Source organism: Notechis scutatus, chromosome Z (assembly GCF_049901735.1).
Source record: "Notechis scutatus isolate UNSWTSFEM ecotype Mainland chromosome Z, rNotScu1.2, whole genome shotgun sequence".
Classification (NCBI taxonomy): Eukaryota; Metazoa; Chordata; class Lepidosauria; order Squamata; family Elapidae; genus Notechis; species Notechis scutatus.
Genome location: NC_142025.1, coordinates 106,644,304 through 106,667,377, shown reverse-complemented (window position 1 = coordinate 106,667,377; position 23,074 = coordinate 106,644,304). Strand labels below are relative to the sequence as shown.

At 35.8% G+C, this 23,074-nt stretch overlaps 3 protein-coding genes across 3 annotated transcripts; 2 read left to right on the top strand and 1 right to left on the bottom strand.

The window, feature by feature from the left end:
- Positions 1–7,275: 7,275 nt before the first annotated feature.
- On the top strand, positions 7,276–8,226 carry LOC113424024 (olfactory receptor 6F1-like). Its single transcript, XM_026685634.1, has one exon. It carries the CDS (start codon positions 7,276–7,278, stop codon positions 8,224–8,226), a length of 951 nt encoding a protein of 316 aa, XP_026541419.1.
- Positions 8,227–15,868: 7,642 nt separating this feature from the next.
- On the top strand, positions 15,869–16,873 carry LOC113424071 (olfactory receptor 11L1-like). The gene is given in 3 exon segments (XM_087945958.1): positions 15,869–16,032; positions 16,034–16,602; positions 16,605–16,873. Coding segments are annotated over 3 exon segments (1,002 nt in total).
- Positions 16,874–19,026: 2,153 nt separating this feature from the next.
- LOC113429153 (olfactory receptor 6F1-like) lies at positions 19,027–22,621 on the bottom strand. Its single transcript, XM_087945956.1, has 2 exons — positions 21,687–22,621; positions 19,027–19,072 (listed from the first exon to the last, which is right to left on the bottom strand). Exons 1-2 carry the CDS (start codon positions 22,619–22,621, stop codon positions 19,027–19,029), a joined length of 981 nt encoding a protein of 326 aa, XP_087802082.1.
- Positions 22,622–23,074: the final 453 nt, after the last annotated feature.

The window sequence follows — 23,074 nt, the reverse complement described above, 5'->3', positions numbered from 1 at the left end:
CGATGAAAAAGTGGAAAATATTCAACAAATGATGGTGAAGTATGATGAGAGATTCCAAAAAATTGAAGAAGGTAAACAAAGAGAGGAGAAGATTGGAAATATTGACAGCAGATTAACAGTGGTTGAACAAGATAAAAGTGGGATGCTGAGGTGGGAGATGGAGAGGTCAGAATTCTATCTCAGATTTCAAAATATAGAAGAAGAAAAAGGACAAAATTTGGCTGCGATAATGATAGAAATTTTGGTGGATGCTTTGGAAATTACAGAGGAAAAGATGATGGATGGAGTAGATGAGGTATACCGAGTTTTACAAGATATGCGATGAGAAATAACTCACCAAGGAAGTCCATATCAGATTTACCAAAAAATCCATCAAAACACAAATATTACAAGCGGTAAGAGAGAAGATGTTGAAATACAAAGGCAAAGAGATCGTGGTTTTAAAACAAATACCCAGAAGAGTGAGAGAGATGAGAAGAGAATATCGATTCCTGACCAAAATGCTATTGAAAAAGGAGGTGAATTATAGATGGCTGATTCCAGAAGGATTAATGTTTACGTGGCAAGAACAGAGACATAGAATTGATTCAATTGAGAAAGCAGAACTTTTCTACGCAGAATTTTTGGAAGGAGAGAAGAAGAGGCAGAGAAAGAGGTCTCATTAATTGAGTTTCAAGAGGAACAACTGGGGACTGAAAAAGAAGAAGGCGCAGTAGGTGGACAGGTGGATATCAAAGAACAATGTGAACCAAGATCTACGAGAGCTGCCAAACCTAACTATAAAATATAATCATGGAAGAGAAAAATTGATTACAATGAATATAAATGGACTTAATTCAGCTGTTAAAAGAAGGAAAACTTTTCATAAATTAGGGAAATTAAAATTTGATATAATTTGTCTACAAGAAGTACATATTAAAAAACAACATGAACAATTGTTAGTACAGCCAAAATTAGGGAAAATATTTACTTCTTTGTCTCAATGTAAGAAAAGAGGAGTGGTTCTATACATTAAAGAGGCTATCCCAGCAAAATTGATTTATACTGATGAAGATGGAAGAGTATTAATGGTGGAAATAATGGACAACAATATAAAAATACTCTTGATTGCAATTTATGCTCCGAATGATAAACAAGAAGAATTCTATAAAAAACTACATATGAAAATAACTGGACTGGACTATGCTAATATAATTATGATGGGAGACTTTAATGGAATTGTGGACAATAAACTGGACTATATAGTAACAGCAACAAAGTAAAATAGAAAGATTCTCCCTAAATCCTTTTTTAAAATGACAGACGAATTAATCTTAAAAGACATTTGGAGAGAAAGAAATGTTAAAACTAAACAATACACTTTCTATTCAAATAGACATTTATCATGGTCCAGATTGGATATGATTTGGATCTCAACAGAATTAATATCTAATATTCAAGAAACAAATATTGAAACAAGTACTTGGGCAGATCATAGCCCAATGACAATTAAATGGAAGGGACAAAAAAAAGATCGAGATGGACATTAAACAATACTATTTTAAAGGAAAAAGATTTTACACAATGGATGGAGAAAGAACTGGCTTTTTTCTTTAGAGAAAATAAAAAAGAAGATACTTCAATGCAGAACGTTTGGGATACAATGAAGGCATATGCTAGAGGTTTGATAATAGATTATATAAGAAAAAAGAATATTAGAAAAAGGCAAGCCACTAAAGCCTTGGAAGATGAGTATAAAAGACTTGAAAAAGAATTACAGAAAATGCCACAGAAAAAGGATATTAAATTGAAATTGGACGTAACTAAACATAAAATGGAATTAATAGAGAAAGAAGAACTGGCACAGAAAATCAGAAATGCTAAACAGAATTATTTTGAAGATGCAAATAAACCAGGTAGATGGCTAGCATATAAATTGAGAAAGGAGACAGAATCAAGAAAAATATTGAAGTTAATGGATGACCAAGGCCAAGTTTGTTATGGTAATAAGGAGAAAAAGGAAATTATTCGAGACTTCTATGGGCAACTATATAAACAAGAAAATATTGATGAGGAAAAAGTCAAACAGTATCTACAGAATGCTAACCTACCTAAGATATCTAAAGAGACTGAAGAAATGCTAGAAAGCAATATAACAATGATGGAATTAACTGAAGCACTTAAGAAACAAAATAATGGGAAAGCACCAGGTCCAGATGGGCTTCCGGCAGAATTCTATAAAACATTACAAGAATCATTGAGCATCCCATTGTTAGAAGTTATGAATGAAGCTATGTCAAAGAAGATGATACCCAAAACATGGTCAGAGGATTATATTACACTTATTCCAAAAGAAGAGGCTGATCCACTGCAAATTAAGAACTATAGACCTATTTCTTTATTAAATGCAGACTATAAAATATTTGCTTCAATCTTAGCAGAAAGACTTAAGAAATATTTAAATAATTTCATTCATCCAGATCAAAATGGATTTCTGCCAAAGAGACAAATTAGAGACAATATGAGAGTAATCCTGGATACTTTGGAATACTATGAGGCACATCCTGAAAAGCAAATGGCTTTGATATTCCTAGATGCTCAAAAGGCATTTGATAATGTGAACTGGAGATTTATGTTATTACTATTGGAACAGATGGGTTTTGCTAGAAAATTTATTCAAGCAATAGAAGCCATATATAATAAGCAGACAGCAAAGGTAATGATGGAGGGAGAACTTACAGACTTTATTAATATAAGAAAAGGCACAAGACAAGGATGTCCCCTATCTCCTTTGCTATTTGTATTGACTTTGGAAGTGTTGAATAGAAATATTAGAGATGACAAAAGCATAAAAGGAATGAAAATAAAAAGGAAGAATTTAAACTGCAAGCTTTTACGGATGACTTAGCCTTTATTTTGGAAGATCCTTTAGAAACAGCTCCTAAGTTATTGGAAAAGATAGAGATATATGGTGAGGTGGCTGGCTTGAAAATAAATAAAGATAAAACAAAGATCTTGACAAAGAACATGCTACTAAGACAAAGAGAAGAACTGGCAGACCTGTTGAAAATCCAAGTCACGAACAAGTTCAAGTATCTGGGGATATACTTGACATCGAGATGTAGTGCATTAAAAGAGAATAATTATATTAAACTTAAACAACAGATAGCTTTAGATTTGAAGAAATGGGAAAATTTACAATTGTCATTAATAGGGAGAATTTCAACAATCAAGATGAATATTTTACCCAGAATCTTATTTTTGTTTCAAACAATACCAATTAGGCTCGGAAAAGACTATTTTGAAGACTTAAATAAAATTATGCTGAAGTATATATGGCAAGGTAAGAAAGCGAGAATAAAGCTAAAGCTTCTGCAAGATGCTAGAATTAGAGGAAGTTTTGGCCTGCCTAATTGGGAATTGTACTACCAAGCTGCAAATTTGATGTGGGTCAAGGAATGGATAACATTAAGAAATACTAGATTGTTGATATTAGAAGGACATGATCTGTTGTTGGGTTGGCACACTTTTTTATGGTATAAGGGAACTAAAACACAGGGTTATTTTAGAAGACATTATATACGGGAGTCTCTGTGGTTAAACTGGGAGAAGATAAAAAGACAATGTTATTTGAAAATTCCAGTTTGGTTATCGACTATTGAAGCATTTTCCTATCCTATAATTTATAAGAAGGAACAAACAGTTAGATATGGGGAACTATTGGATGAAAAGGGTAAACTTAAATCTATGCAAAATTTAGAGGAACAAGGTATAAAGATGAATTGGTTTTCATATGCGCAAATACATTCAAGGTATGATGAAGATTCTAAAACAGAGGGATTTTATGATAAACAGACTGATCTAGATAAGATCTTGACAGGTACTGATGAGAAAGTGATCCAAAAATTATATGGTTATTTACTGGGAATTAAGCTAGAGGAAGAACAAGTTAAAGAAACTATGATTGTTTGGGGAAAGAATTTTGGATATGGGATTGATTTAGAGAAATGGCAAAAATTATGGTCGCAAAATTATAAAATGACAATGTCAACAGCTTATAAAGAAAATTTGTATAAGATGTTTTACAGGTGGCACTTTTCCTCAACGAGGATAGCAAGAATGTTCAAGAATAAATCTGAAAAATGCTGGAAATGTCATCAGATACCTGGCTCATATTACCATATGTGGTGGACTTGTGAGGATGCTAGAAAATATTGGACTAAAATCCGCATGTGGTTGGAAAAAATGACAAAGAAACGCATAGATTTGAAACCGGATTTTTTTAAATTGGGAATCTTACCAGATACATACAGTAAAGACTTGAAATATCTGATTGTAAATGTATTAACAGCGGCTAGGATTGTATTTGCTAAAAATTGGAAGAATGAGGAAATACCATTGCAGGAAGAAATTATTAAGAAAATATTGGAATGTGCTGAGATGAGTAGATTGACATTTGAAATTAGAGAGCAAGAGGATAAACAATTTTATGAAATATGGGACCTTTTCTATCAATGGTCGGATGATAAAATACAATAATAGAATATTTAGAATGTTAGATAACAAGGAATATCTTTTTCTTTTTCTTTTGTTATTTGACATCATATTTATAAAGTGTTTTTAGGATAGATTTGGTATGATTATATGATTTGTTATAAAATAAACCATTTAAATTATAGTTATCTCATAAAGTATGAATGAATAAAATTATAGTCAAATGATTTTCTAATAGCGATACTAGGATATATAAGTTTGGATTGACAATATGAGTTATTATGTAATATAACTGTAATTATAGACAACGAAATGAATGCACAAAACTGATGCACCAACTGACACACTGTTTGTTTATATATATGGAAGAGAGCTGATGTTTTTATGCTCTGTTCGTTTTGTTTGTTTTTTAAAAAACCAATAAAATTGTTTTCAAAAAAGAGAGAGAGAGAGAGAGTTGGTCCTAAAACACTGCCTTGGGGGGCACCACTGTTGACAGGTACAGAATTTGATATGATACTCCCAATTTTGACCATTTGTTGTCTATTTGACAGGAATGCTTCTATCCAGTTATGTAGGTGTCCAGAGATACTGTAAGATTTTAGTTTTAGTAGTAGTTTGTCGTGTACCATTGAATCAAAGCCTTTACAGAAGTCTATGTAGATTGCATCTATTGCTTTGCCCTGATCGAGTTGTGTAATCCATATGTTTTTGCAATGTAAGAGTTGCAGATTACAGGATAGTTTTTTTCTGAAACCAAATTGTTTATTAGAGAGTAGGTTGTTTGTCTCTAAGTGGAGGATAATGGATTGGTTAATAATTGATTCCATGACTTTACAGGTGATGCAGCATAAGGAGATTGGTCTGTAATTTTCAACTAGGCTGGGGTCTCCCTTTTTGAAGATGGGGATGACCGTGGCTTGTGATCATAGTTTTGGCAAGGAGCTGGTCCTGAAAGATTTTTCAAAGATTATGCTCAAATTATTTTTAGCTCCTTGCAACCACATAGATATATTTTCTCCATGATGATTTACCCCAAACTATTCTTTCAGGACTCCCAATGGTATTTATCCCCACTGGAGCTTACTTCCTTTTTGAGAAAAGGGTAGAAATCTGAATAGATGGGGAAATGTTTTCACATTAGGTCTAATTGCTATACAGATCCCAAGGGAAGTTTTGGTTATGATTTTATAAATACAACTTATTTCATATTTGGTGTCTCAGCATGTCCTACTTGTTATTAGACTGGGTAAGTAGAAGTAATAAGTAATAATTTTTTTTAAAAAAAAATACAACAATGTAAGCAGAAAGTTGAGCGTCTGCATATATGAATTATAGAATGGATGAATGGATAACTAAAAATTTACCCTGTATTATTTTTGCATCAGTTTCCATCAGTTCCGAGAGATGGTATGGCAAATATAATTAAATCTTTGCTGATACTATTCTGAGGTAAATATATTTCTCCTCCTCCTCCTTTTTTAAAATATTGTATAGTTTTCATCAACAGACGTTTATTCAAAGAAAATGAGTACTTTATATGATTGATCTTCTTTTTGACCAAGGAAATAGTATTTCCAAATGAAAGTATCTATATCACATTAATAAGGAAATCATGGCCATTTTTTTACTATTCTAAAACAGTTTAAACTAAGAATTTAAAGTGTCAGAGAGTGAAACATGTAAAATAGTTAGAAAGGAAATCATGAAATTTAGAATGAAATATTGTTCTTCAGTTCATATTTTGCTCAATAGTGTGTATTCAGAAATATGTCATTAAGGAATCAATTCTTGATTATCCCTCCCTAATTTTGTTCAAATCTAAAACCAGAATTGACCAGGGATGTAAAACAATCAAATCCATATTATTGGCCTGAATAAACTCCAATAATATATTAACTGCCATTCATTCTTTCCCCAAATCATTGCTATAGAAAACAAACTACACAACCTTTTTTTCACAGAAAACCCTTGATGTTAAGAAAAAGCCATGATCGATGATAAAAGTCATATCTGTAAATTGTCCATTTTCTGGAAAGTGCCTTTAGGGTTTGCTGAATCACTATTACACATTTAACAGATTTTCTCCTAATTGAAAAAGAAATATCACATCTAAAAATCATATTTTTATTTTTTTCAAAAGAAAATATTATTTTAAAAATATATTAGATCAATCAATAGAGCTTAAAAGGAGGCCTTCTAGTCCAATCCCTTTTTCAGGAGACCCTATACCATTTCAAACAAGAAGCTCTCCAGTTTCTTAAACACCTCCAGTGATAAAGCACCCACAACTTCTGAAAGCAAGCTCTTCCACTGATTAATTGTTCTCACTGTTGGAAAGCTTCTTCTTAATTCCAGGTTGCTTCTTTCCTTGATTAGTTTCAATCCATTGTTTCTTGTCTTAGTTGCTTTTCTCTGCAGTTTCTCCAAAGTCTCAACTCCTTTTTTGTAATGTAGTGATCAAAACTGGATGCTATATTCCAAGTGTGGTCATACTAAGGTTTTATAAAGGGGTACTAATACTTCACATAATTTTGCTTCTATATCTTAACTTAAAGCTATTTAATGTCAGCCTGGTTTAACTACTAGGAATTATTTTGTCATCTATTCATAAAGGTATAAAAGTCACTAATGAAGATCATGACATATTAAAAGACTGAAAATTTCAGTTGGAACAAATTGCAATATTGTGAAAGAACTAATATTGACAATGTTGCAGTGCACCATTAATAAGTACAGACTGCACTGAAATATTATGTGCATTAATTTTGTGAGTTTTCCTTCACAGGATAAAGAAAACACATGGAATTGCTCAACCACAGACAGCTAAATAGCACGAGGGTGACAGAATTCATTCTTCTTGGTTTTCCAGGTTCACCACATTTTCAACTCTTCATCTTCATTCTATTTTTTACAATGTACATCTTCACCATTTTGGGAAATCTCTCCATCATCCTTCTCATAATAACACATCAACATCTCCACACTTCCATGTACCTTTTCCTTTGCAATCTTGCTTTCTTGGAAATATGGTTCACAACAGCCTCTATCCCTAAGATCCTTGGCATCCTTTTGGGGGGAAGCAGAAGTATCCCTTTCTCTTGCTGCCTTCTGCAGTTATATTTCATTTTTTCTTTTGGATGCACTGAACAGTTGCTATTAGCTGTGATGGCTTATGACCGATATTTAGCTATATGTTATCCTTTGCATTACAGCACCATGATGACTATCAACCTGTCTTGTAAGGTAGCTCTTGGATGTTGGCTAGGGAGTTTCCTTGTTATTTGCATACCCACATACATGGTTACAACACTGTCCTTCTGTGGGCCCAATGTGATCAATAATTTCTATTGTAACCTTGATTCTTGGATCATACTATCATGTACAGATACACGTTTTATTGAGCTAACATTTTTTTTCATGGCTATTATTGTTGTTATAGGCTCCTGTATGATTACCCTTCTTTCCTATATGTACATTATTTCCACAATCCTACGCATCCCTTCCACCAAAGGTCGACAAAAAGCTTTTTCCACCTGTTCTTCTCACCTTGCTGTTGTGATCATTTGGTATGGTTCCACCATGTTCCTCTTTGTCAAGCCTTCGAAAGAAATTTCTTTAGAAAAAAACAAGTTAGTAAGTGTCTTCAATGTAATTTTGGTCCCACTTCTGAATCCTTTTATTTATACATTAAGAAACAAAGACATTAGGGATATTTTGAAGAATGTATTTCAAAGGTGGTGTGGTGAGTAGTGGTAGTAGCGTAGAGTAGTAGCAGCTAGTGGTGTGGGAGTAGGAATGGATTTCCAAATAAAAAAATTGGAGTATAAATCCTTCCATTCGCCAATATCCTGTCAGAGCTGAAGAAGCTTCTTGGATGAGAAATAAAACATCTTCAAAGAAAAAATAAGAAATTTCAGTTGCCTCCTGAAAAAAAGCACCTTTGGGAAAACCATGACCTGGATGATTGAGAATCTCTACAATCCCAATTTAGCCTTTTAAAGTTTTAAGATTTTACATTTTAGAGCTGCAAAATTGTATCTACAAGCATCATATTTAGATTATAGTTCAATAAGCCTTTGGTGCTTACCATGTTATATTTACCACACTGTGATGTCCCTCTTCAAAATGTTAGTGAATATTGAATTACTCAATGCTACTTGTATTTTGGAAGCAACATTGGCTGTGTTCATTCAGTATCTATGTTGTATTACATAGTATTATGTATCAAAACACATTTTACAGTTTTACGGTTTTATATTTTAGCGTTGCAATACTGCATCTGCAGGCATCATACTTAGGATGATTACAGGCCATAGGGGATGAGTGCTTACAATATTATATTTACCACATTGTGACATCCATCATGAAATACTATGTCTAATTTTTCAATGCCAAATGTGTCTAGGTAACAGTTTTGGTTGTGTTCATTCAAATGCACATGTATAAATAAAGGACTAGTACTTGCAAATTAATGGAAGCCAGCACCCATTCTACTTGTTGAAGGGAATCCAAACATCTTCCTGAAAAAAAATACAAATATGAGGAAAGTTTACATCGGGCATAGAGTAACTACCGTGTTTCTCCAACAATATGGCTTCCACCAATAGGAAGGCCCAGCATGTTTTATTGGCATAAAATCAATTAAGCCCCTCCCCCCAAATTAAGGCCTATATTAAACATGTGAAATGGTACTTTTGTTGCATACCCGGATATGGTGCTGCCTGAGTTGGTGGGGCACTTCATATCGGGAGACCTTCCGCCACCATTGCTTTCCCTTCTCCCTTGCTGCCACAGCGTTTAGAGCAACGATGCGGCATTTGGAGCAGCCATGCGCGGCCAGCCAGGGCTCCTCCCTGCAACCGGAGCCCTGCGGAGACACTTGGCTTCAGGTGCTCCTGTCGCCACCTTCCCTTTGCCTTCGAAGGTAAAGCCAATTATTTTAAAAACAATGCCCTACTACAAAGCCTGCCCTGCCCAAGAGGGCAGCCCAACCCCACATGGGAGGCGAATCTCCTGGGGCCGCAGCGCAGGATCAGCCCAGCCCGGGAGAAGCACCCCCAGCTGCCATCCCTGCCTGGCGCCGGGCAGAGCGCAAAGAGCTTCGCCTGGGGTGCCCAGCACAGCTGACAGGTGGGCCCTCCTTCCCGACGGCAGAGCTCTCGCCAAGGCATTGAACACCTTCCTGCCGGGCCCTCCACTCATCCCACCAAGACCGCACCAGAGCTGTGCGGGCTGGGCAGAGCCGGGAAAGTGAGCTGTGGGTGCGCGCCCACTGCCAAGCGAAAGAGCCGGGCCGACCCAAGCTTGGCTTCCTTCCCAAGTCCCTCCAGCCCAAACCCGAAGGGGCCACCAGGAGAGGCCGCCTGAGGCAGTGATAGCACCCACCCATCCGTGGACATGGAGGCAAGGTGATGGCCTGCACCACGTCCTCCTCCAAGCTGAGCCCCACCGAGTCAGTGCCTCTGCCTGATGCCCGTTCCGCTGCAGCGTTTGGAGCTGCCAGCGCATTTGGAGATGCATGGGGACGGGGACGGGCTGGGTGAGGGTGGAAAGGATGGGGGCTTTGGACTCTCTCCGACGGCCAGGGAAGCAGCACTACCATCACCTCGCCTCCCGTCCACGGACGGGTGGGTGCTATCACTGCCTTGGGCAGCCTCTCCCGGTGGCACCTTCGGGTTCGCACGGGAGGGCCTTGGGAAGGAAGCCAAGCTCAGGTCGGCCCGGCTCTTTTGCTTGGCAGGCAGGCGCGTACCCGCAGATCACTTTCCTGGCTCTGCCCAGCCCACATGGCTCTGGAGCGGCCCTGGCGGGATGAGCAGAGGGTCCAGCGGGGAGGCGCTCGCTGCCTTGGTGAGAGCTCTGTCAGCTGCACTGGGCTGTACTTGGTGAGGGCGTGCCTGTCAGCTGCACTGGGCGCTTCTCCCAAGGTAGGCCGATCCTGCGCTGCAGCCCTGGGAGATTCGCCTCCCCACGTGGGGTTGGGCTGCCCTCTCGGGCAGGGGAGGCTTTGTTGTAGTAGGGCATCATTTTTAAAATAATTGGCTTTACCTTCGAAGGCAAAGGGAAGGTGGCAACAGGAGGGCCTGAAGCCGCATGTTTCCGCAGGGCTCCGGTTGCAGGGAGGAGCCCTGGCTGGCCGCATGTGGCTGTGCCAAACACCGCGGCATTGCTCTAAATGCCACAGCAGCAAGGGAGAAGGGAAAGCAACGATGACGGAAGGTGTCCCAATAGGAAGTGCCCCACCAATGGCGAGGTCAACATCCAAACTGTTGCCGCCTGCCCACCCGAGGATGCAAGGGGGGGGAATTAAGTCACCCCCCAAAAAGACGGCCTAGCCGTTTTTTCGGGGGTCAAAAAAAAAAAGGCCCGGCCTTATTTTGTGAGAAACACGGTAATTCAGCGGCAGCATAGTGAGTTGTATGTCAAATTGTCACAACATCTACATTGATGAGCTTTTCTTTCTTTGTCAATGCAATTGGTTTCCATGGCCATCAAAATTCACTTTTATTGTAATGATAACATGAAGCATTCTGATTAAACATAAAAATCCCTTATGAACGGTAGAATACTCTAACTTTTTCCAGAGATTTTCATTCAGATTGAATTAAACACTGCATTACTTTTACAGAGATCAATAGTGGGTTACAATGTTAGTAAATGTATGTCACACAAAATGATGAAATATTAATTCTAATTAAAAGAATATATTTTTAAAAAAACTACAGGTAGTCTTTGATTTACAAAAGTTCATTTAGTGATTGTTCTAAGTTACAATGGCACAAAAAAATCGCTTATGACCATTTTTCACACTTATGTTTTTCACACTTATGACCACTTACTATGGTAATTTGATCAAAATTCAGATGCTTGACATCTGATTCATATCTATGACTGTTTTGGTGTCCCAGGGTCATATGATCAGATTTTGCGACCTTCCGACAAGCAAAATCAATGGGGAAGCCAGATTCATTTAACATCCATCCAATGGTTAATTTAACAACCTTTAGCAAGAACATTCATAAAATGAGGCAAAATTCACTTAACAAATGACTCATTTAGCAACATAAATTTTGTGCTCAATTTGTAAGTCAAGAACTATCTGTAATTTTAGAATGGCAATTAAAATATTATTTGTTATCAGAAATAAGATATATATTGTCTACCCTTTTAAAGATGTATTAAAAGAGAAATTAATAGTATTTGAAAGGTTTTATAAGACCAGTGTCATTTTGGTCTGGGAGATAGAGGAATCAATTTTTTTAAAATATTATTCTGCAAAAGTTCTGCAGCAAATGAAATTTTCACTGGCAAATGAGGAAATGCACTAGTACCACATCTAGGAAGCAGGCATAGCCTGCTCATAGTCTATGTATTCCCCATCTTTGATTTACATTCAATTAAACCTTAGGATATTCCTGAATTTCAGCTCTATTTATGTTGTTGTTTCTACTCTTGTTGAAAATCATTGTAGAATAATCCTTTTGGAGCCTAGACTAGTGTATATATAATGTCCTGGTAAATGTTTAAGAACTGGCTCCCATGGCCTACTGATGGTCCCACGGCCTACATCACTAGCTGCAGAACAGCTGATTGTGCACTAGGCATTGGAGGTCATCTCTGCTTGCTAAATTCTAGAAAAATTAATAATCGTCTCCCATGTGCTGGTGCAATCTGGTTCCAATGCATTACTGTTGTATGTGTTTTGCTGTGTACTTTGCATATATACTCTGAATAATTAATTATAAACTGTTGGTGTTGGTTTTTAGCAACCATAAATAGTTAGACCTTCTCTGGGATGATCTATTCCCAACCTAGTCATTTTGGTTATTGAGTGATACACCCATTATTGAGTCCATCAACTTTTCTACTGGTCATCTTATTCTCCTCTTTCCCATATAAAGGAAGACAGAAGAGATTGAAATAATGTAGTGTAAGACTTCCTCTTCAATTCATTTCCCAACAATTATTAACCAATTATTAACCAATCCATTATCCTCCACTTAGAGACAAACAACCTACTCTCCAATAAACAATTTGGTTTTAGGAAAAAAATATCCTCTAATCTGCAACTCTTACACTGCAAAAACATATGGACTACACAACTTGATCAGGGCAAAACAATAGACGCAATCTACATAGACTTCTGTAAAGCCTTTGATTCAGTGGTACACAACAAACTACTCCTAAAAATAAAATCTTACGGTATTTCTGGATAACTGCAAAACTGGATAGAAGCATTCCTGTAAAACAGACAACAAATGGTCAAAATTGGGAGTGTCCTATCAAATTCTGTACCTGTCAATAGTGGTGTCCCCCAAGGCAGTGTTCTAAAACCAATTCTTTTCATACTCTACATAAATGACCTCTGTGATCATATCAAGAGCAATTGCGTTCTCTTCACTGATGATGTAAAGCTGTTCAATACCACAGACAATACTGCTTCCCTTCAAAAAGATCTTGATTATGTATCAGAATGGTCAAACAAGTGGCAACTTCAAATCTCAACAAATAAATGCTCTGTCTTACATATTGGCAAAAAAAATCAGAAAATAAAATACAAGCTGAATAGTCAAGACCTTGTTGATGATCCAAGCTCTGTAAAGGACCTTGGAATAATCATCTCTAATGATCTAAGTGCTAATGCCCACTGTAACTACATAGCCAAAAATGCATTAAGAGTTGTTAACCTAATCCTACGTAGCTTTTTCTCTGGTAATATCACACTACTAACTAGAGCATACAAAACATTTGCTAGACCAATACCCGAACAGCTCATCAGTCTGGAACCCACATTACATATCTGATATTAACAGTTGAGAAAGTCCAGAAATATTTCACAAGAAGATTTTTCCACTCCTCTACTCGTTGTAGAATATCTTATGCCACCAGACTTGAAATTCTAGACCTAGAAAACCTTGAATTACACCGTCTTTTGTCTGATCTAAGTATGGTATATAAAATCATACATTGCAATGTCCTACCTGTCAATGAATACTTCAGCTTCAACCATAACAACACAAGAGCACACAATAGATCCAAACTCAAGGTTAACCATACCAAACTTGATAGTCGGAAATACGACTTCAGCAACAGAGTGATCAATGTCTGGAATACTCTACCTGACTCTGTGGTTTCTTCCCCAAACCCCAAAAACTTTAACCTTAGACTATTGACTTCACCCCTTTCCTAAGAGGTCTGTAGGGGGCGTGCATAAGCGCACCAATATGCCTATCGTCCCTGTCCTATTGTTTCTTTTATTTTTCTTATATGTACCTATTTCATGTATTCATAACTATGTATATATTTATATATATTATCTTGTAAGCGATTGACAAATCAAAATAAATAAATAAAAATAAATAAAACAATCATCTGTAAGACACGCACTCATGAAAGATCACTGTCCAAAAACAACCCAGTAATTTTTCTTAGAGGAGGCCAGACTGGAACTAGCAGAGTCACAAACAGAGATTCAAAGTTATGACTCTTGATAAGTTAGTTTCTCAAACACACATTTGCTAATAGCCAGTACTATTACATTTGCTAATTCTTAACTTTTCAGAGCACTATAAGAATTTATTCATAACCCAGTCCTACTTATTCCAAGTTTGGAGCAGCAGCTGTAATTTCATGCTATGGTAATCATACTTCATAAAGTATTACTTTTTAGAAAAAGTTTATGAAGCAATCAAAGTTCTTTCCTCTGGGTGCTTTCTCCCCCTCAGGGCCTGATAGAGACCTAGAACTTGATTTCTGCTCATCAATATAATGAATCAAAGAAGAATACCACTGCTGTGAGTCTCATTTCTGTCCCTGAATTTATCCAAAAGAAAACTATGAATAATGATACTTTTAGTTGCCATTAGAAGTCTTTAGTGTTCTTTGAATTTGGTTGTTTTCTTGAAGACAGTTCATTAACCAAATTAGGTAGCATCACCAGTGCTAGTAAGGAGTGGAGTTTTTTCTCAGTTTATTTCCTAGTGGCTTGCCCTATCAGTATTGGTTGAGGGTGATCTTAGAAGTTCTTTGACTATATACTCTTTACTAGCACTGATAATGTTACCTAGTTTGAGTAATGAAACATCTGCAAGAAAATAACCAAATCCATAGAGCACCAAGAAACCCTCATTTCAACCTTGAGCTACAAATATTCTCCTTTAATGGAATATTAGGAATTACCTTGGAAGACAGAGGAAAAGTTGCTATCTATGTCATGATCAAATAAAGGAGGGAGGAGAAATGGGCAGAGAAAGTACTTAGAAAGGGTCCACCCTAACTAATCAAGTGCTAAAAAGAGAAGACAGGAGGTTTGAATTTCCAAATTTGAAATACTTATGTTAGCCTCCCAAGGCTGAAAACATGCCAACGTGAGCTAATTGTATTTTATTATAAAGTTATATTATCAGAGTCTGGCCAATCTGAAAATATAAATCTGTCATATCTTTTTATCACCTGATACTTTGGGTGGATCTTTTTTAGTTTCTTTTGCTCAGGCCCTTCCCTCTTCTATTCCTGATCGTTATCTTGGCAGAATCACTCCCCCTCCTACACATACACAGTTCCAAGAACTTTCTAATAATACATTGCACTTTAAGATCATGGAGGGGCAGGATAAATACACAACCATCATTCTAACTCCCCCAGAGATCTTTTACAATTGCAATCAATGTTCCCTTATTATTTTCTCTATATCTGAATTCTGATTGAAATAGTCTCTGTATAATAGGTATCTTCCAGAACCTTCTGAAATTTCAGCCCAACTATCTTCTCCACAACTTTCCCTAAAAAAGGAAGTTTGGAAAGAGGGGGAAAATTGTCTAATATTGTTAAGTGTAGTGATGGTTTCTTGAGGAGAGGAGATGACACTATCGACTCATTCAATGATGAATCAACCTCTACCTAAATTCAAATGACTTCCTGGGCAATCTTGACCAGCCAAGAGGGACATGTATCTAATGCACAGATAGTCCAATTTTCATAGTTTCAAGAACTTTGTTTATTTCCCCGAAACCAACAAGTTCAAACTCTTTTCAAAAGAAACAATATAATACAGTCAGATTGTGCCTTATTCAACTCCATATGATCCGCACAACTGAAATCCATCACAATATGGATCTGAGCAACCTTATCTACCAGATGCTTCTAATGTGGCCTTGAAAATAGGTCTTTAGCTCTTCCTCCCAAGGAGGGTTTCATTCATCCAAATTGTCTGCCTAGCTAGGTTTTGTGAACAACATCTTGGAATAGTCTGACTTTAATTGCTGAATTTATTTATTTGTTTATTTATTTGCCTTCATGGTTACTTAGTTATTAAATTACTTCAGTTGACATTTTATTCCAGCCTCACCTGATTTAACTCTTTAATTATTTTTAATATATATTTTTATAATAGATGTTTGCTGAACAACAGAGGAATGAAACTTCCATCACGGAATTTATACTCCTAGGATTTGGGAATCTTTATGGCCTACAAATTATTCTTTTTATGATATTCTTGGCTATATACATAATAACTTTATCTGGTAACATCCTCATTTTGCTTGCTGTATCAACTAATTGAGGCCCCCATGTATTTTTTTCTAGGAAATGTCTCCTTCCTTGAAATCTGGTACACAACTTCTATTATTCCAGAGATGCTAAGAACACTCTTAACAATGCATGAAACTATTTCCTTCTCTGCTTGCATTGCTCAATTTTATTTCTTTGGGTCTATGGCAGTAATTGAATGTTACCTTTTAGCAGTGATGTCCTATGACCGTTATTTAGCTATCTGCAATCCACTTCGTTATACAACTATCATGAACATCAAAATCTGTCTTCAGATGGCAGCTGGTTCCTGGATAAGTGGATTCCTGACTTCCATTGCCCCCATTGTACTTACTTTCAGTTTTCCATTTTGTGCCTCCAATAAAATTGATCATTTTTTCTGTGACTTAACTCCTGTTACAAAGCTTTCCTGTTCTAACCCTTATGTTTCAGAGATAACAACCTTCATTTTAGCATCAATGGTGACTATAGGCCCCTTTCTTCTCACTGTAGCCTCTTATGTCAATATTATTTCTACTATTCTTAAAATCCCTTCTGCCCAGGGGAAACAGAAAGCATTTTCAACATGTTCTTCTCATCTCATTTGGTGACATTATTTTATAGCACTCCAGGTACCATTTATGCAGCCCCTTCAGCCAAACAGTCTCCAGTGCTCAATAAACTCTTCTCTTTACTATACACTGTGATTACCCCCATGATGAACCCAATGATTTACAGTCTGAGAAACAAAGATGTCAAAGAAGCTCTGAGGAAACATACCTGTAAAAACTCCTATTGTACCTGTATCAATAACACGGTGGATCAAGAAACAATGTTTAAGGAAATACCAGTGGAAGTGGAGGAAACCTGATACCTGAATGTTGAAGCATGGTCCAATCCTTTAATTAAAGTTAAATGTGTGTTTTATTTATTTATTCTCACAGTTTTAATGTGTGTATGGAATTAGTACATTTGCTGAAAACCTTTGAATGTTAATAATCACAAAATCTCTGGAAACCAGAGAAAATCATTAATTATGCAAGAATACCTATACAAGTGGTGTGCCTGACATATAAATCATTTAACTCACATCAAAGTATTTTTACATGATTATCCCTATCCTACCAAAACAAGAAAAAAAAAAACCTTGCAAAAGATGGGTTCTGGAATTCATTCCATTTCCTTAATACAAGTTTTATGTTGGGTCAAATGACTGAGAGGAGGTGACCCTGAAACTTTTCTTAGATGAGCATATTGGAAATTTATTTTATTTTTTAAAAAGCTTTGGGGGATGCAGGGCATTGCACAGCTAGATCCAATCTATTTTAATTCTTGTCTTCCTTTCTTTTTTCCCCAGCACACCAAATGTACTGCATCTTCCTTCAATTCAATTCAATTATTATTGCATATTAATATAATGGCAAAATCCATCTTCTTAGTTTTTAACTTCTTTTTAATATTCAATTAGTATTTTTGCAAATTATATTATTTTAGTTTTTAATTATAATTCCATAAAATTTATTTTTCTTTCTTTTTAGTCATCCTAGTTTTTTTTATTACTTTGAAGTTTAGAATATTGTGGTCCTTCCTTCTACAGATACTAGTATAATCAGCCTAATGCAAAACTTTTTTTCCAGAAGATTGGTATGATAGTATTATGAATTCTTGGCTGTGGTATTTGTGTTTATATCAAATAGTAACAGATTAACAGATAATCAGAGTTGGAAGGGACCATGTAGGTCATCTAGTCCAATGCCCAAGAGGGAGACCCTACACCATTTCTGACAAATGGCAGTCCAATCTCTTCTTGAAAGTCTCAAGTGATGGTGCTCCCACAACTTCCGAGGGCAAGCTATTCCATTTTTTTGTGTGGTATTATTACTTCCCTTGATCTTGATTGTATCCCTCTGTTAATACAATTTAGGATTGCATTAGCTTTTTGGCTGCTGCTGCACACTAGTAGAACTTTTAATACTGCACACTAGTAATACTGCACACTAGTAGAACTTTTAATACTAGTGGGCTGGATATAGCCATTACAACACATAATATTGTGTCTTTTATAAAAAAAAAATAGCTAATTGTTATGCCTCTCTAGCACCGATATCCTCCAAAGGGTTGGATTGCAATTTATAGAACTTTATGCTAATGGATAAAAGTTGTAGTTCAGCATAGCTGTTGGCAAAAGGTCACCTTGATCCAGCTCTCTAGAAGGCTGGACAATAAAAATGGTGAGAATAAGGCAAGTATTAGCAGTGTTGTTGTTTTTTAATCCTGGATATTCAAATTGTTAAAAATTTATCAGAGTCAATATCATCCTGCTCATTATAATGAAGATCTATAGAAAAAATATTTGCTATTATTTATACAAATTATGGCTTAATAATAGAAGAATCTCTGATTAATTACCTGGGGAAAAATTATTGGAGATTTGGCAAACCCATAGTCTCATATCAAATCAAATAAAATAACAGGCTTGTTTTAAAGCCAGTAATTTTTAATTTGTTAACAACCTCCTCCCCCAAAAAAATATATATATATTGCAGAATGGTCCATCTTTATAGTTTGGAAGGTTTACAGGGCTATAAATATATCTTGTGAGATAAGACAAAGAAAGGCAAAATGTGGGAGTTCTCAGAACAAAAATGGAACATGGTTAAGTATTTGTCCTTTTTTTTTCTTACTGAAACTCCATTCACTTAATTTTAATCAGTTCAGAAATTGACACTAGCAATTATAGCTCTTATATAATAATAATTATATAATATTATATAATAATATTATATTATATAATAATAATTATATAATATTATATAATTATATCTGTCGACAGTGGTGTTCCCCAAGGCAGTGTTCTAGGACCAATTCTCTTCATACTCTACATAAATGACCATATCATATTAAGAGCATATGATCATATTAAGAGCAACTGCGTTCTCTTCGCTGATGATGTAAAGCTACTCAACACCACAGACAATAATACTACCCTCCAAAAAGACCTTGACTATGTATCAGAATGGTCAATCAAATGGCAACTTCAAATCTCAACAAATAAGTGCTCCGTCTTACATATTGGCAAAAAAAATAAATCAGAAAATAAAATACAAGCTAAATAATCAAGACCTTGTTGAGGATCCAAACTTAACAATTGGGAGGTAATTCTCTGATTGGATTTATCTCAAGTAAATTTTCTTGACTGAGAGGCTTTACAGTATTCTCCTAGAATGTAAAAAGTTGCTGGCAGGGAAATTTATGTATGCATTTAATTTATTTATATATATGACTGCTCATCTCAAGGTGCTATGATGGGCAGCTAACCACACACATAAGGGCAGTCAAGATGGCAGCTGCAACCATGCAATTGGGACCCTTCCTTCCTCTTTTTTACTTGGCTTTCAAAGAATTATTGGCATGTAGTGATAAATTATGGTGCACTTGTACATTTACTGATCATTTCAAACAGTTGCATACAGAAACATTTTCAAATAAATTTTTCTCTTTGAGAACCAGAACAAACTCATTTTTGTTATACAGTGCATTGAGGAAGTATTCAGACCACTTCATTTTTGTCAATTTTGTTATGCTCATTAATTTTTATTCAGTATGACATAATGACAAAGTGAAAATAAAATTTTAGAAAGATCTGTAAATTTATTTAAAAGAAAAAAACTGATATCACATTGCCATAAATTTTCAAACCCTTTACAACAACCCTTGAAATTTAGCTCAGGTGCCTCCCAATTCTCTTAATCACTGTTGACATGTTTCTACACGTTGAATGAAGTCTACATGGAAAGGAAAGGAGGTTTGACTTCTTCATATCTCTACTGCGAGGAGATATATTACTGGACTGATATTTGTAAGTTTACTGACCTCTTTTTCGACACTGGACTTTGCAACTGATTAATCCCCGGATGGACTGAATTTGTGAATGATATATGGACTGTTTGACTATGCTAAAAATCTTACTGGAATAAACTATTTAACTAGCACAGTGTATCTGTTTTACTGAGTGTAAGCTACAAAAACGTTTGTCTCACATATTTGCCTGCCTGCCTGACTGCCGTGCAGGTTCTGCTAGGGTGTATATCCCTAACAGTGATAAATTATGGTGCACTTGTACATTTACTGATCATTTCAAACAGTTGCATACAGAAACATTTCCCAATAAATTTTTCTCTTTGAGAACCAGAACAAACTCATTTTTGTTATACAGTGTATTGAGAAAGTATTCAGACCACTTCATTTTTGTCAATTTTGTTATGCTCATTAATTTTTATTCAGTATGACATAATGACAAAGTGAAAATAAAATTTTAGAAAGATCTGTAAATTTATTTAAAAGAAAAAAAAAACTGATATCACATTGCCATAAATTTTCAAACCCTTTACAACAACCCTTGAAATTTAATCACTGTTGACATGTTTCTACACGTTGAATGAAGTCTACATGTGATAAATTAAATTGATTGGACATATATTTGGAAAGGCACACATCTCCCTTGTTGACAATGCATACTGTGGCAGGGCAAAAGCCATGGAGTTAAAGGAACTCCTTGCAGAGCTCCTTGCAGAGCACATGATTATTTCAGGGCACAGATTTGGGAAAAGCTAAATAAAATTTCTGCTGCACTGAACCACACTGGGCACCATTGTTCACAAATGGAAGAAATTTGGCAAATCAAGATTCTTCCAAGAGCTGGTCACCTGGTCAAACTTGAGTAAGCCTGAGAAAGGCTTTAGTAAGAGAAGTGACCAAGAACCCAATGGTCACTCTTATTGTGCTCCAGAGAGTGGAGATGGGACAGAGTTCCAGAAAGACAACCATTACTGCAATGCTTTACTGATTTGGGCTTTATGTAGAGTGGCTAGATGGAAGCTTCTCCTAAGTGCAAAACACATACAAACCTCCTTGGAGCAAAAAAGCACCCAAAGGACCCTCAGACTGCAACAACAAGGTTCTCTAGTCTGCCCAATATGATCCCAACAGTGAAACCTAGGGGTGGCAGCATCATGCTGTGGGTATATTTTTCAGCAGCAGGGACTGGGAGACTGGTCAAGATTGAAGGAAAGCTGAATGGAGACAAGTACATTTATTTCTTCTCTAAATGTCCCCTTGCTTTATCACTTCAAAGTACTGTATAATTCCTTAGATTAATTTTATGTTATTTTCTGTACCTTTACATATTACTTTTTTCTTTAAGTAATTTTCCATGTATATCCTTCTGTATTGAACCACTACTAAATTGGCTTAATCACCATGCAGTATGTCAATTGGGAAGGTGAAAGAAAGAAAAGTGAAAGAATGCAAATGAAATGGGGAAAAAACTGAAAATGAAAGAACAAAATGTTAATGCTCTGAAAATTCTCTCTCACACACACAGATGTCCATAAATTGGCACAGATGAAACAGCATGTTAAACACTATTAAAGAATTAGAGATTAAACAATAGAAAATGTCTTCATTTTTTTCAATGTAACTACAAGAATACCAATGCTTGAGTGTTCATTGTTTCTTTGGATATCTTAGTGAAGTTTCATAAATATACAAACTTATAAATATATTTTCAAGAACAAACAATAGATTTTCTTTAGAAACTGTTCATACTAAAACTTATTTTTTGTGAGCAACAAATAGACATTCTTTTTAATATTTATTTGTTGGTTACAAATAATTAACCATTCCAATGCAATGAATGTCTAAATGCCTCCTTTACTACTTTGTTCCTTAGTGTGTAAATAAAGGGATTCAGGAAGGGAGTTAAAATTGTGTTCAAAATGTTCACCAATTTGGTCATTTCTAAAGAAGTCGATTTAGAAAGCTTAACAAAGAGAAAAATAGTGGAACCATACCAAATAATAACAACAGCAAGATGGGAGGAACATGTAGAAAATGCTTTTTGCTGCCCTTTTGCTGAAGGAATACGAAGGATGGTAGAGATGATATAAATGTAGGAAAGTAGAGTTATCGTACAGGATCCCAGTATAACAAAGATAGCTATAACAAACATTGCAATTTCAACATTATACGTACTGCTGCAGGCCAGAATTATCCAGGAATCAATATTGCAGTAGAAATGGTTAATCACATTGGGTCCACAGAAGGTTAACCTTGAGATCAGAAAAGCTGGTATGGAAATAATGATGAATCCACAGAGCCAAGAGCTAGCTGCTAGCATGCTGGAGAAATGGAAGTTCATGATAGTAGTGTATTGCAGTGGGTAACATATGGCCAAATATCGGTCATAAGCCATGACGGATAGCAGAAAGTATTCTGTGCAACCCAAGGCAAAAACAAAGTACATCTGCATAATGCACCCAATGAAAGAAATAGTTCTATTCCATCCAAGTATGGTGACAAGTGTCTTTGGTACACAGGCTGTTGTATACCAAATTTCAAGAAAAGAAAGATTGCTAAGGAAGAAGTACATGGGAGTATGGAGACGTTGATTTGCAGTTACAATCATGATAATGGCAACATTTCCTAAAACTGTTAGAGTGTACATGATAAGAAAGATTGTAAAAATGAATATTTTTAGATAATGAGATCCAGGGAAGCCAAGAAGAATGAATTCCATAACTTTTGTTTCATTTTGGGCTCCTTCATTGGTATTTTCCATTTATTCTCTATTTGTCTTTGCTGAAATTGGGGAAAACATACTAATTGGATTCAGGCTTTTAATCTCGGAGACCTCTGTGATACCTTTCAGCTCTATGATTCTATGTTATATATTCTATACTTGAAACAGATCATTTTTCATTATGTTGGTAGGTTTTCCCTAAGTTTGATTTCACCTACATGAAATCACAATTATAAAATCCTTTAAAAATAATAAACTCTTTCTTGAATTTGAATACCGGGGCCACATTCAGCCTGCATCTATGATAGCTTCCTAAAGATACCATCCAAAATAAAACTGTTATCTAGGGCAAATTCTCCATTCTAAGATGGTTTTCCTAGTTATACTTTACTACAGTTTGATGTCCTCATTCAAGTTTTTAGTTTTCAGTCACTAAATATTCAAACAATAGACAAAAAGTTGTTGCATACAAACAGACAAATGTATGTATTT